Source organism: Coregonus lavaretus (genome assembly GCF_964263955.1).
Source record: "Coregonus lavaretus genome assembly, chromosome: 11".
Taxonomy (NCBI): Eukaryota; Metazoa; Chordata; class Actinopteri; order Salmoniformes; family Salmonidae; genus Coregonus; species Coregonus lavaretus.
In genome coordinates, this window is record NC_139998.1 from 35,137,908 (window position 1) to 35,152,341 (window position 14,434).

General features: G+C 42.4%; 1 protein-coding gene across 3 annotated transcripts in view; it reads left to right on the top strand.

Moving 5' to 3' along the window:
• The first annotated feature begins 2,857 nt into the window (after positions 1–2,857).
• Positions 2,858–14,434, top strand: part of LOC311137307 (nuclear pore complex protein Nup93) — a 32,251-nt gene continuing 20,674 nt past the window's right edge. The window contains exons 1-3 of one of the 3 annotated variants that reach the window (XM_084171732.1): positions 2,858–3,090; positions 6,368–6,554; positions 7,132–7,249. In XM_084171732.1, coding sequence (XP_084027858.1) covers positions 2,964–3,090; positions 6,368–6,554; positions 7,132–7,249 — 432 coding nt within the window. In that variant the 5' untranslated portion in view covers positions 2,858–2,963. Of the gene's footprint in view, positions 3,199–5,449; positions 6,027–6,367; positions 6,555–7,131; positions 7,250–14,434 lie in introns of those variants that run through there. The other 2 variants (XM_084171731.1, XM_084171730.1) reach the window with 2 other exon arrangements.

Genomic DNA, 14,434 nt, shown 5'->3' on the forward strand with positions numbered 1-14,434 from the left:
CCCTACGAACTTCGGTTGCTGCTGGGGGACTAGAGTAAATGTGCTGCTGTGCAGGTCACTTTCAGTGACTGGATCCTGCAAGCTCTTATTACGATGTCCTTGAACAAGTGTCTGGTATCTAATCTTCAATGCAACTCTAAATACTACACACAGCTAAACCTCCATGTCCACAATGCGCTTTGAGATGTAATAGTTGATTAGGAGTGTTTACTTTTAGGGTGCTTAGTTAGCAATTAGGCATAGCATGGTTATGAAAGGCATATGCCAGCACATGAAGGGATTGAAAATTACATTCATTGCTATAAATTAGAATTTAGTCCCCATCACTAAACGAGGATAAGGCAGACTCAACGAGAAGGGAGGTTGGACCAATGACTGGCTGGAGGCTGAGCACCCACTCCCTCAAGATAGTATAGAGGGGTTATAAATAGCAAGCTGGAACAATTCAAGCAATTGCTCGCTCCTGGGAAACCCCATCAGCTCTCAGTTTTTGATTTTACTAAAATATGTTCAAGTTCAGGCACAAGGTTGCAAAATATATCACCTTAATTACCATCCAGCACAGCAGGTGGCGTGAGAGAGCTGCCAACAAGTACAAAGTGCAAGGTCTTGTGGGGAAAAAGAGGCATGATTGCTGAGCATTACCATAGTCCTTGGTGGAACCAGAAGTGCGCTTGTTTGAAATGGAAAAGCGTCGCGGTAGCTATTGATGAATAAGAACATTAAGATGAAGCAGATGCTGTACAAGTGGGATGCACTGTTGAGCGCTACATCCTGAGGGGTTCGTGCTGATTGTATGGAGATTGTGACAGCCTGTTAAATGGCATCCCTTGAGAAGGAAAGAACAAGATGTATGTCAGGAGAAGTGCAGTATTATCATAAGGAGACTTATACTTGGAATACAGAGGAGGAATGTAGGGAAAAAGAGAGGCAGAGGAGGTCTAAGAGAGGAAGAGGTTGAGCTTTAGTCTGTAAAAAATGGCAGGAAAAAGGGAGATGGTTTGTTAAAGAAGAATGGTAGAAAGTGTAAGCAGAGTGAGGTGAAGACAGGAGGAGAAATGGAAGTGAATGAGGGGGAAGTATCGGAGGTGGTAGGTTTGGTGAAGTTCTCGGAGCCCGAGGCTTGCACCGAGGGTCAGGATAAAGCTGAGTCGGTGACAGTAGGTGTGAAGTCTTTGGAAAAAGTGCACCCTTGCCTTTTGGCTGATCCATTTGTAGTTTCAGGGTGGGTGAAAACAGAGTTGGGTGCTGTGGATTTGGTGAGGGTAACCAGAAGTGGTCTTGTGATAATTGTTGGTCTAGTGATAATTGTTTGTTTCTGCTGGTAAGAGGGAGCAGGCGCTCCGTGTTAATCGAATTGGGGCAAGAGATGTGAATTTTTTGCTCAAGAAAGGTCGCCATTGAAAGAAGTGATTACTGGGGTAGCGGTAAATGTGAAAGTTGACCAACTGAAGGGGAAGATTCCCGGTGTTTGTGATGCTCGTCATTTGATGCAACGCAGACAAGGTGGTGTGAGTGGTGAAACAGAAGAGTCGTTGTCTGTTGTTTTGAGTTTTGATGTTGAGTCTTTGCCCAACAAAGTGATGTTAGGATATATAAATTATCCTGTATGAGCTTTTGTTGTTACAGGTGTCAAGCTTATGGGCATGTGGCAGCAGTGTGTAGGAGGGAAGTTCCTAGGTGTGAGAAGTGTGCAGAAGGGCATGAGACAAAGAAATGTGTAGCATCGGTGAAAGTAGTGGTATGTGTTAATTGTAGGGGTGCCCATGGGGCTGGGGATCAGAAATGTCCGGTGCGAGAGAGGCAGTTTGAGGTTTCCAGGGTTAGAGTAGTGCAGAAGTTGTCATATGCTGAGGCAGTGAGAAAGTAGAGGAAGATGGGTCAAGGGGGAGGGATCCTGAGAGGAGTCGTGAGAGTAGTAGGTCTGTACCAGTACAGAGGGATAGGACAACAAGTGATATATGTTTCAGTAAGATTGGATTTATAGCAATGGTTGTCAACTGTACTGCAGGGATGGAACGTACGTCACAGAAAATTGCAGTTGTGGTGGCAGCTGCAGAGAGGTATTTGGGTGTGTGAGACTTGACATCAGAAGAGTTACAGGGTGTGTTAAGTGGTGGTGTCCCATCCTTTCAGGCTGTTGGCCTGAAGTAGGATTAAATAGATTTAAATAATTACATTTACATTTCAGTCATTTAGCATACGTTCTTATCCAGAGCGACTTACAGTTAGTGAGTGCATACATTATTATTTTATTTTATTTTTCATACTGACCCCCCGTGGGAATCGAACCCACAACCCTGGCATTGCAAACACCATGCTCTACCAACTGAGCTACATCCCTGCCGGCCATTCCCTCCCCTACCCTGGATGACGCTGGGCCAATTTTGCGCCACCCCCCTACAATTAACACATACCACTACTTTCCCCAATGCTACACATTTCTTTGTCTCATGCCCTTCTGCACACTTCTCACACCTAGGAACCTCCCTCCTACACACTGCTGCCACATGCCCATAAGCTTGACACCTGTAACAACAAAAGCTCGTACAGGATAACTTATATATCCTAACATCACTTTGTTAGACAACGACACTGTTTCACCACTCGGCAGGAAGGGACAGAAGAGAGGAGGCTATTTTTACAAGATTAAGGGTGGGACACAGCCAGTTGAATAAGACATTAAATGTGATAGGAAAGCATTCAACAGGAAAGTGTGATTATTGTCAGGAAACAGAGACCGTGGAGCATGTATTGCTACAGTGTGGGCAGTATCAGAAGGAAAGAGAGAGGATGAGATCTAGTATGAGGGAGAAGGGGATACAGGAAATTAGTTGAAAGAGTATATTGAGTAGAACGTCATTAGATATAGTCTCAAATATTTTGTTATCTTTTTTAAGAGCTGGCAGGTAGGATTTGGTTTCTCGTCTCTGGCCCACACTCCAGTACAGTATGTGGCGGTAATGCACCATAACGTTGGATGCCAATCGCCGATTAACCCCACTGAAGAAGAAGAAGAAGCAGAAGAAGAAGAGAGGGGAAACGAGGCATCATCCAATCAGCGGAGACCTCAGAAGTGCCGGGTAAAATGTATGTCCGACTGGAAAACAAATGAGATACGCCCAAAAGAGTGAAAACAACTTTCATAATTACTATTTGTGGAACAAGGGAAAGGATAATTTGCTATCCAGGCTTCACGTAAGTTACCCAGCGAATACGCGTTACAACTAACGTTAGTTATGAATCAGTACGCGGCCTGCCGTTGCGTGCCACTCGCTTAGCTCTACTTAGCTAGCTTGCTAACGTGCCTTGTACCTGTCTAAACGAACGGATTCTTTAAATGTGTAATTCTTATTAGGGTTGTTGTTAGCTTTGGGACACAACATCGGGAGTCTAATACACAGACTCCCGAGGTTGTTGTTGTTGGCATATCAAAATCAGTTCTTAGAGGCTTTCCACGCTAGTTAGTTAGCCTAGTAGCTAATCGTGCCAAGGGGGCATGCGCGCGCTGGTTTCGATTCAGCTGTCATCGCGTGGCTGCATGCATCTTGACGCAGGTAGTTCGCAGAAAAGTCACAACAACTAGGTTAAAAGATATGTAGTAGCAATGTGAAGTTATTTACACTGACATTGTGGACAACAGAGCAAAAGGCTCCAAAGTTCACATGCTATGGCCCACGGCAGAATAATAAACACTGATTTCCATAGAAACAATCCACTGAACAGTCTTTGTTTGTGTAACCGGTGTGAAAGGGCTAATTAGCTAGTTAGTGGTGCGCGGTAGTAGCGTTTCAATCGGTGACGTCACTCGCAAGAGACCTTGAAGTAGTTGTTTCCCTTGCTTTGCAAGGTCCGCGGCTTTTGTGGAGCGACGGGTAACGGTGCTTCGAGGGTGACTGTTGTCGATGTGTGCAGAGGATCCCTGGTTCAAGCCCAGGTAGGGGCGAGGAGAGGGACAGAATATATATATATATATATATATATATTTTTTTTTTTACATATGGACAACATAATGAACATATGTTATTTATAAAATTGACGTTTGGAATGAAGCACATGAAGCTCAACAGGACAATCGGGTTACATTTGGCTGAGGTCTGATTAATTAGGCTGTAATACACAATTAATTGGTATATACAGCCTGAAACTAATCGTCTAAATGTTACTTACAAGCCAGAATGTTTAATAGGATTACATTTGAACTTACTCTACAGGTTGTCCGTGGTGTTGGTACTTCAAATGGTCGAAATTTTAGATAAAATGTCCACATGAAAGTATTGTTGACTTTTTCAAGCACTGTACTGCAGTAGACATTTCTGGCACGTGCAAAATCATATAAATTCATGCTGACTTCAGTTAGTATGCATGCATGTACTTCAGTCTTGTCCACGTGCATTTGGTCATGAGCAAACGCATGTCTGCAAGAGATGCATGCATGCATACTAACTGAAGTCAGCAGGTATTTATACTGAACAAAAATATAGGCGCAACAATTAACGATTTTACTGAGTTACAGTTCATATAAGGAAATCAGTAAATTGAAATAAATAAATTAGGCCCTAATCTATGGATTTCACATGACTGGGCAGGGGCGCAGCCATAGGTGGGCTTCGGAGGGCATAGGCCCACCCACCGGGGAGCCAGGTCCAGCCAATCAGAATGAGTTTTTCCCCACAAAAGGACTTTATTACAGACAGATACTCCTCCGTTTCATCAGCTGTCTGGGTGGCTGGTCTCAGATGATCCCGCAGGTGAATAAGCCAGATGTGGAGGTCCTGGGCTGGCGTGGTTACACATGGTCTGCGGTTGTGAGGCCGGTTGGACATACTGCCAAATAATCTAAAACGACGTTGGAGGTGGCTTATGGTAGAGAAATTAACATTCAATTTTCTGGCAACAGCTCTGGTGGACATTCCTGCAGTCAGTATGAAAAATGTATGCACTCACTAATTGTAAGTCGCTCTGGATAAGAGCATCTGCTAAATGACTAAAATGTCAAAACAAATGCGCAAGAATTGGCGGGAGACAGCGGAGCTATTTCTGGAGAGAGACTCGCCTATATCTTTGCCACACCTCCCCTTCTTGTCTCAACATTTTAAATTATACTCAACACATTATCTTCACACACGTTAGATACTTTTCACTGACAGTCGCAACTCAATAATCACCTAGGCCTATTGCCACGAGCGCTTCCCAAATAAGCATAGGCCTACGAGCTTGTGATTTCAAACAGTCCACAGCAATTATTTAAAAGAAGATAATGATCCTCGATTCCTCTGTGGCTAAGTCATGCTTTCTGGTGAAGTATTTTGAATTATTTTATTCATTTCTGTAGAGTATTATATAATTTGGGCAAATTCATTTCCATTTACTTCCCTATTCGACCCACCGCTATGCCATTTCTCTCCTGTTCTATTGGTTTTCATATCAACTTTCTTTCGTTGTCCAGAACCCAAAGGCACAATCCTAGTCGTTGCATCTTTAGGACTCTCAGACCATGAGAAACAAGATTCTCTGGTCTGACAAAACCAAGATTGAACTCTTTGGCCTGAATGCCAAGCGTCACGTCTGGTGGAAACCTGGCACCATCCCTACGGTGAAGCATGGTGGTGGCAGCATCATGCTGTGAGGATGTTTTTCAGCAGCAGAGACTGGGAGACTAGTCAGGATCGAGCGAAAGATGAACGGAGCAAAGTACAGATGAAAACCTGCTCAGGACCTCAGACTGGGGCGAAGGTTCACCTTCCAACAGGACAACGACCCTAAGCACACAGCCAAGACAATGCAGGAGTGGCTTCGGGACAAGTCTCTGAATGTCCATGAGTGGCCCAGCCAGAGCCCGGACTTCAACCCGATCAAACATCTCTGGAGAGACCTGAAAATAGCTGTGCAGCCACGCTCCCCATCCAACCTGACAGAGCTTGAGAGGATCTGCAGAGAAGAATGGGAGAAACTCCCCAAATACAGGTGTGCCAAGCTTGTAGCGTCATACCCAAGAAGACTCGAGGCTGTAATCGCTACCAAAGGTGCTTCAACAAAGTACTGAGTAAAGGGTCTGAATACTTATGTAAATAGAATATTTCAGTTTTGAACTTTTTATACATTTGCAAAAAATTATAAAAAACTGTTTTTGCGTTTGTTATTGTGTGTAGGTTGATGAAGAAGAAAAAAACAATTTAATACATTTTAGAATAAGGCTGTAACGTAACACAATGTGGAAAAAGTTGAGGGGTCTGAATACTTTCCGAATGCACTGTAACACACACACTCATGTGACTCAATCTGGGACAGCCATAAAGACTGCATGTCATTTAATCCAGAATAGCCATTGGTTTTTAATCCAGCCATTCTGTCCCTTGATTTCCAGTGGTTGCCATGGACGTGGAGGGCTTTGGAGAGCTCCTGCAGCAGGCGGAGCAGCTTGCAGCGGAGACTGAGGCCGTGTCTGAGCTTCCCCATGTTGAGAGGAACCTTCAGGAGATCCAGCAGGCTGGAGAGAGGCTACGTTCCCGCACCCTAACCCGAACATCACAAGACGCTGCCGACGTAAAAGCGTATGCTCTCTGTTGTGTATCAGTCAGTCACTGATATTTTTTTTGTTTTAGAGATGATCCTCACAGGCAGGGCTGTGATATGGTTTGAAATCACATGTGCCGTGTAGGCCATTTCCCTTTTCTAGTAAACGGCCCATTAATATCTCATGATTTCCCCTGTAATGAATGAGGCTGATGGTAGTAAGATTTTGAAGTCATCTGCACAAAGCTCATCGTTATATGACTGGATATTTTTCAGACAACAATACATCTGACTGCGTTTAGGCTACTTGCAATTATGTGATCTTGTCACTGTTGTGTGTGAAATAGAGGACAGATATGTTTAATCAGTATTTGTACTCTTGGACATCCAGTTTATGGGAGCTATCCTGTTCTGTTAGAGATTATGAGAGATGTCTATAAAAATGGATTTACAATGGCAGACTGGGGTTTATGCTGCCCCCCACATTTCACTGGCATATGAAACAGTGTCTGTGTTATGTTCTGCATTGCAGTCAACTTACTTCATGCTCCTCACGCCCTCTAGAGGATAGTATACTAAACGAATGCAATCTGCTGTTTCCTCTGTTCCCTGTAGCTCCATCCTCCTGGGGTCCAGAGGCCTGGACATCTTCCACATCTCCCAGCGTCTGGAGAGCCTGAGTGCTGCCACTACCTTTGAACCTCTGGAGCCAGTGAAGGACACTGACATCCAGGTATTCATTTCATACTGTCTCTCTTTACGATTGTGGGGCTGTTTGAGCTTTTGGGCTGCTTTGACATCCACACCTGTGTATGTCACAACCTTATTTTTTGCGTTTTTCAGAGGCAAAGGCAGCCAGGCAGGTGATGGGAGTGAATGTTTTTGAGCTGGTAATGATGCTTTTAGTCAAACTGGCAGTTTCATATCTGGTTCTGTTCATGTCACAGCTGAGGTTTACTGCGTAATGATTTTTATGCTAATAGGCAAAAGGCTGACGGATTCTGTTGGAGGATCATTGCAGTTTCTTATTGTTGGAAGGTTTAGAAATGTTGTGTGTCTAGGAAAATATGGCTGATGTGGATAGTGTCCAAATCTCTACTCATCATTCTGTATATCAAACCCACTGCCTGAAGTGCTGAGAGTTTGCTATTCAAACGCATGCACAAAAGTTAATCCAACGTCCTTTTGATTCGATTTTAACTATCTTTGGTAGATGTCTATTTGATTTACATTGGGGGGTATTGCATTACAATGAAGATGATTTAGCTACAGTCAGAATTAGCGGAATTCCTCTGCCTTAACCAATGAAAAATAGCCTTCATTAAATAGAGCCTAAATATGAATCAGGACTATCACATGATACATATCTGTGTAAATAACAGCGCTGCTTGGTTTTTTCACGCTCAACTGTTTCCCGTATGTATCACGAATGGTCCACCACCCAAAGGACATCCAGCCAACTTGACACAACTGTGGGAAGCATTGGAGTCAATATGGGCCAGCATCCCTGTCGAACGCTTTCGACACCTTGTCGAGTCCTTGCTCGACGAATTGAGGCTGTTCTGAGGGCGGGGGGTGTGCAACTCAATATTAGGATGGTGTTCCTAATGTTTGGTATACTCAGTGTATTTTTACTAGCTATGGAATAACCCATTGATGATTAAGTGGGGCTGTAATCTGTTCAAAACCTAAATAAATGGCATATTAGTGGGTTTCAAACTAGGGCTGGGAATTGCCAGGTAGCTCACGATACGATATTATCACAATACTTTGGAGCCGATATGATTCGTATTGCGATTCGATGTTCCAAACATATTGCTGACCATGTCTGCTGCAGAGGGACAAGAGAGAGCCATGAGAACATTTGTTTTGATCAGTCATGGAAATAAAAGTGCTCAAAACAAATTGGCTCCTTATTTCAAAAGAAGTTGGAGAACAAGCTATGAATAGTGCTGAGCGATTAACAAAAACTTTTTCGTTTTTAAACAACTCATTGACCAACATCAGTTCAATTATTTGAATTCCATTTCGTTAGGGATTTTTCTGTGAGCTCAATGCGCACATCGCACAGTTTCTCTAGAGATAAATCATATCCAACCCGACTTGTGCGATGTAGTAGGGAGTTGTAGTTTCCAACAGGCCAATGTTCTAGATAGTTTAGCGCATAAAACGTGGTAATTCACTACAATCAAATCAAATTGTATTTGTCACATGTGCCTAATACAACAGGTGTAGACCTTACAGTGAAATGCTTACTTACAAGCCCTTAACCAACAATGCAGTTTTAAGAAAAATAAGTGTTAAGTAAAAAAAAAAAAAAGAGAAATTTGAAAAAGAACAAATTTAAAGAGCAGCAGTAAAATGACAGTAGCGAGGCTATATACAGGGGGTACCGGTACAGAGTTAATGTGCAGGGGCACAGGTTAGTCGAGGAAATATGTACATGTGGGTAGAGGTAAAGTGACTATGCATAGATAATAAACAGAGAGTAGCAGCAGCGTAAAAAGAGGGGGTGGGGTGGGGGGACAATGCAAATAGTCCGGGTAGCCATTTGATTAGCTGTTCAGGAGTCTTATGGCTTGGGGGTCGAAGCTGTTAAGAAGCCTTTTGGACCTAGACTTGGCTCTCCGGTACCACTTGCCGTGCGGTAGCAGAGAGAACAGTCTATGACTAGGGTGGCTGGATTCTTTGGCAATTTGTAGGGCCTTCCTCTGAAACCGCCTGGTGTAGAGGTCCTGGATGGCAGGAAGCTTGGCCCCAGTGATGTACTGGGCCGTACGCACTACCCTCTGTAGTGCCATGCGGTCGGAGGCCGAGCAGTTGCCATACCAGGCGGTGATGCAACCAGTCAGGATGCTCTCGATGGTGCAGCTGTAGAACTTTTTGAGGATCTGAGGACCCATGCCAAATCTTTTCAGTCTCCTGAGGGGGAATAGGCATTGTCGTGCCCTCTTCACGGCTGTCTTGGTGTATTTGGACCATGATAGTTTGTTGGTGATGTGGACACCAAGGAACTTGAAGCTCTCAACCTGCTCCACTGCAGCCCCGTCTATGAGAATGGGGGCGTGCTCGGTCCTCCTTTTCCTGTAGTCCACAATCATCTCCTTTGTCTTGATCACGTTGAGGGAGGGCTTGTTATCCTGGCACCACACGGCCAAGGCTCTGACCTCCTCCCTATAGGCTGTCTCATCGTTGTCGGTGATCAGGCCTACCACTGTTGTGTTGTCAGCAAACTTAATGATGGTGTTGGAGTCGTGAGCAATCACCCCTGAGGGGCCCCCGTGTTGAGGATCAGCATGGCAGATGTTGTTACCTACCCTTACCACCTGGGGCGGCCTGTCAGGAAATCCAGGATACAGTTGCAGAGTGAGGTGTTTAGTCACAGGATCCTTAGCTTAGTGATGAGCTTTGAGGGCACTATGGTGTTGGAACGCTGAGCTGTAGTCAATGAATAGCATTCTCACGTAGGTGTTCCTTTTGTCCAGGTGGGAAAGGGCAGTGTGGAGTGCAATCGAGATTGCATCATCTGTGGATCTGTTGGGGCGGTCGCAAATTGGAGTGGGTATAGGGTTTCTGGGATAATGGTGTTGATGTGAGCCTTGACCAGCCTTTCAAAGCACTTCATGGCTACAGACGTGAGTGCTACGGGTCGGTAGTTATTTAGTTAGGTTACCTTACTGTTCTTGGGCACAGGGACTATGGTGGTCTGCTTGAAACATGTTGGTATTACAGACTCAGTCAGGGACAGGTTGAAAATGTCAGTGAAGACACTTGCCAGTTGGTCAGCGCATGCTCGGAGTACACGTCCTGGTAATCCGTCTGGCCCTGCGGCCTTGTCAATGTTGACCTGTTTAAAGGTCTTACTCACATCGGCTATGGAGAGCATGATCACACAGTCGTCCGGAACAGCTGATGCTCTCGTGCATGTTTCAGTGTTGCATGCCTCGATGCGAACATAGAAGTAATCCATTGCGCGTCTACTTGTCTGTTTTTTTTACACCTGCTATGGAAGAGAGAATAATAATAATAATAATAATAATAATAATATGCCATTTAGCAGACACTTTTATCCAAAGCGACTTAGTCATGCGTGCATACATTTTTACGTATGGAAGAATGTATGCTTATTCCTTATTTACTTTAAAGAACTTCAAAATAGTGAGTTTGTCAGACAGCATAGGCAGTAGCTCTATAGAGATGAGATGACTTGGAATGAAATAATAAAGTCATCAAATGAAACAAATGTAATATACACAACAACTGAAATATTTTATTAAAGTAAGGTGAATAAATGATGGTTAATAAGTGATAATCAGTAATGGGCAGTCACTACCATCATGGGACTTTTATTAATTGTTTTATTCTGTGTTGTTACAGCGTTCAACCCACATAAGGCGTAGTGCAAGTAATCGAAATGGAAAACCGTGATTAAAAAAACAGAAAATCTAACCGAAACTGAACCCACCTGAAAAAGCACTAATCGCTCATCACTAGCTATGAAGTTTTGATGTAGGTACAGCCAACTACTGCAAATATAATGTTGCAATATTGTGATGTAACTATCGAAGTTTATATATATATATATATATATATATATACACACACACACACACACACACACACACACACAGTTGAAGTGTGAAGTTTACATACACCTTAGCCAAATACATTTAAACTCAGTTTTTCACAATTCCTGACTTTTAATTCTAGTAAAAATTCCCTGTCTTAGGTCAGTTAGGATCACCACTTTATTTTAAGAATGTGAAATGTCAGAATAATAGTAGAGTGATTTATTTCAGCTTTTATTTATTTCATCACATTCTCAGTGGGTCAGAAGTTTACATGCACTCAATTAGTATTTGGTAGCATTGCCTTTAAATTGTTTAACTTGGGTCAAACGTTTCGGGTAGCCTTCCACAAGCTTCCCACAATAAGTTGGGTGAATTTTGGGCCATTCCTCTTGACAGAGCTGGTGTAACTGAGTCAGGTTTGTAGGCCTCCTTGCTCGCACACGCTTTTTCAGTTCTGCCCACAAATGTTCTATAGGATTGAGGTCAGGGCTTTGTGATGGCCACTCTAATACCTTGACTTTGTTGGCCCTAAGCCATTTTGCCACAACTTTGGAAGTATGCTTGGGGTCATTGTCCATTTGGAAGACCCATTTGCGACCAAGCTTTAACTTCCTGACTGATGTCTTGAGATGTTGCTTCAATATATCCACATCATTTTCCTTCCTCATGATGCCATCTATTTTGTGAAGTGCACCAGTCCCTCCTGCAGCAAAGCATCCCCACAGGATGATGCTGCCACCCCGTGCTTCACAGTTGGGATGGTGTTCTTCGGCTTGCAAGCCACCCCCTTTTTCCTCCAAACATAACGATGGTAATTATGGCCAAACAGTTCTATTTTTGTTTAATCAGACCAGAGGACATTTTCCAAAAAGTACAATCTTTGTCCCCATGTGCAGTTGCAAACCGTAGTCTGGCTTTTTTTATGGTGGTTTTGGAGCAGTGGCTTCTTCCTTGCTGAGCGGCCTTTCAGGTTATTTTGATATAGGACTCGTTTTACTGTGGATATAGATACTTTTGTACCTGTTTCCTCCAGCATCTTCACAAGGTCCTTTGCTGTTGTTCTGGGATTGATTTGCACTTTTCGCACCAAAGTACGTTCATCTCTAGGAGACAACGCGTCTCCTTCCTGACATTTACATTTTAGTCATTTAGCAGATGCTCTTATCCAGAGAGACTTACAGTTAGTGAGTGCATACATTATTCTTTATTTTATTTTTTCATACCTGAGTGGTATGATGGCTGCGTGGTCCCATGGTGTTTATACTTGCGTACTATTGTTTGTACAGATGAACGTGGTACCTTCAGGCGTTTTGGAAATTGCTCCCAAGGATGAACCAGACTTGTGGAGGTCTACCATTTTTTTCCTGAGGTTTTGGCTGATTTCTTTTGATTTTCCCATGATGTCAAGCAAAGAGGCACTGAGTTTGAAGGTAGGCCTTGAAATACATCCACAGTTACACCTCCAATTGACTCATATGATGTCAATTAGCCTATCAAAAGCTTCTAAAGCCATGACATCATTTTCTGGAATTTTCCAAGCTGTTTAAAGGCACAGTCAACTTATTGTATGTAAACTTCTGACCCCACTGGAATTGTGATACAGTGAAAAAATCTGTCTGTAAACAATTGTTGGAAAAATGACTTGTGTCATGCACGAAGTAGATGTCCTAACCGACTTGCCAAAACTATAGTTTGTTAACAAGAAATTTGTGGAGTGGTTGAAAAACAAGTTTTAATGACTTCAACCTAAGTTTATGTAAACTTCCGACTTCAACTGTATGTGTGTGTGTATATATATATATATATATATATATATATATATATATATATATATATATATATATATATATATATATATATATATATATATATATATATATATATATATATATATATATATATATATATATATATATATATATATATACACACACACACACTACCATTCAAAAGTTTGCGGTCACTTAGAAATGTCCTTGTTTTTGAAAGAAAAGCAATTATTTTGTCCATTTAAAATAACATCAAATTGATCAGAAATACAGTGTAGACACTGTTAATGTTGTAAATGGCTATTGTAGCTGGAAACGGCTGATAAAAAAAAAAAAAAGGAATATCTATATAGGTGTACAGAGGCACATTATCAGCAACCATCAGTCCTGTGTTCCAATGGCACATTGTGTTTGCTAATCCAAGTTTATCATTTTAAATGGCTAATTGATCATTAGAAAACCCTTTTGCAATTATGTTAGCACAGCTGAAAACTGTCGTGCTGATTTAAAGCAATAAAACTGGCCTTCTTGAGACTAGTTGAGTATCTGGAGCACCAGCAATTGTGGGTTTGATTACAGGCTCAAAATGGCCAGAAACAAATAAGTTTCAGAAGAAAGTTGTCAGTCTATTCATGTTCTGAGAAATGAAGGCTATTCCATGCGAGAAATTGCCAAGAAACTGAAGATCTCGTACAACGCTGTGTACTACTCCCTTCACAGAACAGCGCAAACTGGCTCTAACCAGAATAGAAAGAGGAGTGGGAGGCCCCAGTGCACAACTGAGCAAGAGGACAAATACATTAGTGTCTAGTTTGAGAAACAGACGCCTCACAGGTCCTCAACTGGCAGCTTCATTAAATAGTACCCGCAAAACACCAGTCTCAACGTCAACAGTAAAGAGGCGACTCCGGGATGCTGACCTTCTAGGCAGAGTTGCAAAGAAAAAGCCCTATCTCAGACTGGCCAATAAAAATAAAATATTAAGATGGGCAGTCTGAGATGTTGCTTTTTCTTTGCGCTGTTCTGTGAAGGGAGTAGTACACAGCGTTGTACGAGATCTTCAGTTTCTTGGCAATTTCTCGCATGGAATTGCCTTAATTTCTCAGAACAAGAATAAACTGACGCGTTTCAGAAGAAAGTTATTTGTTTCTGGCCATTTTGAGCCTGTAATCGAACCCACAATTGCTGATGCTCCAGATACTCAACTAGTCTCAAGAAGGCCAGTTTTATTGCTTCTTTAATCAGCACAACAGTTTTCAGCTGTGCTAACATAATGGCAAGAGGGTTTTCTATCGAACAATTAACCTTTTAAAATGATCAACTTGGATTAGCAAACACAACGTGCCATTGGAACACAGGACTGATGGTTGCTGATAATGGGCCTCTGTACACCTATGTAGATATTCTGTTAGAAATCAGCCGTTTCCAGCTACAATAGCCATTTACAACATTAAAAATGTCTACACTGTATTTATGATCAATTTGATGTTATTTTAATGGACAGAAAAATTGCTTTTCTTTCGAAAACAAGGACATTTCTAAGTTTTACTTTTTTTTTTTTTGTCATTTAGCAGACGC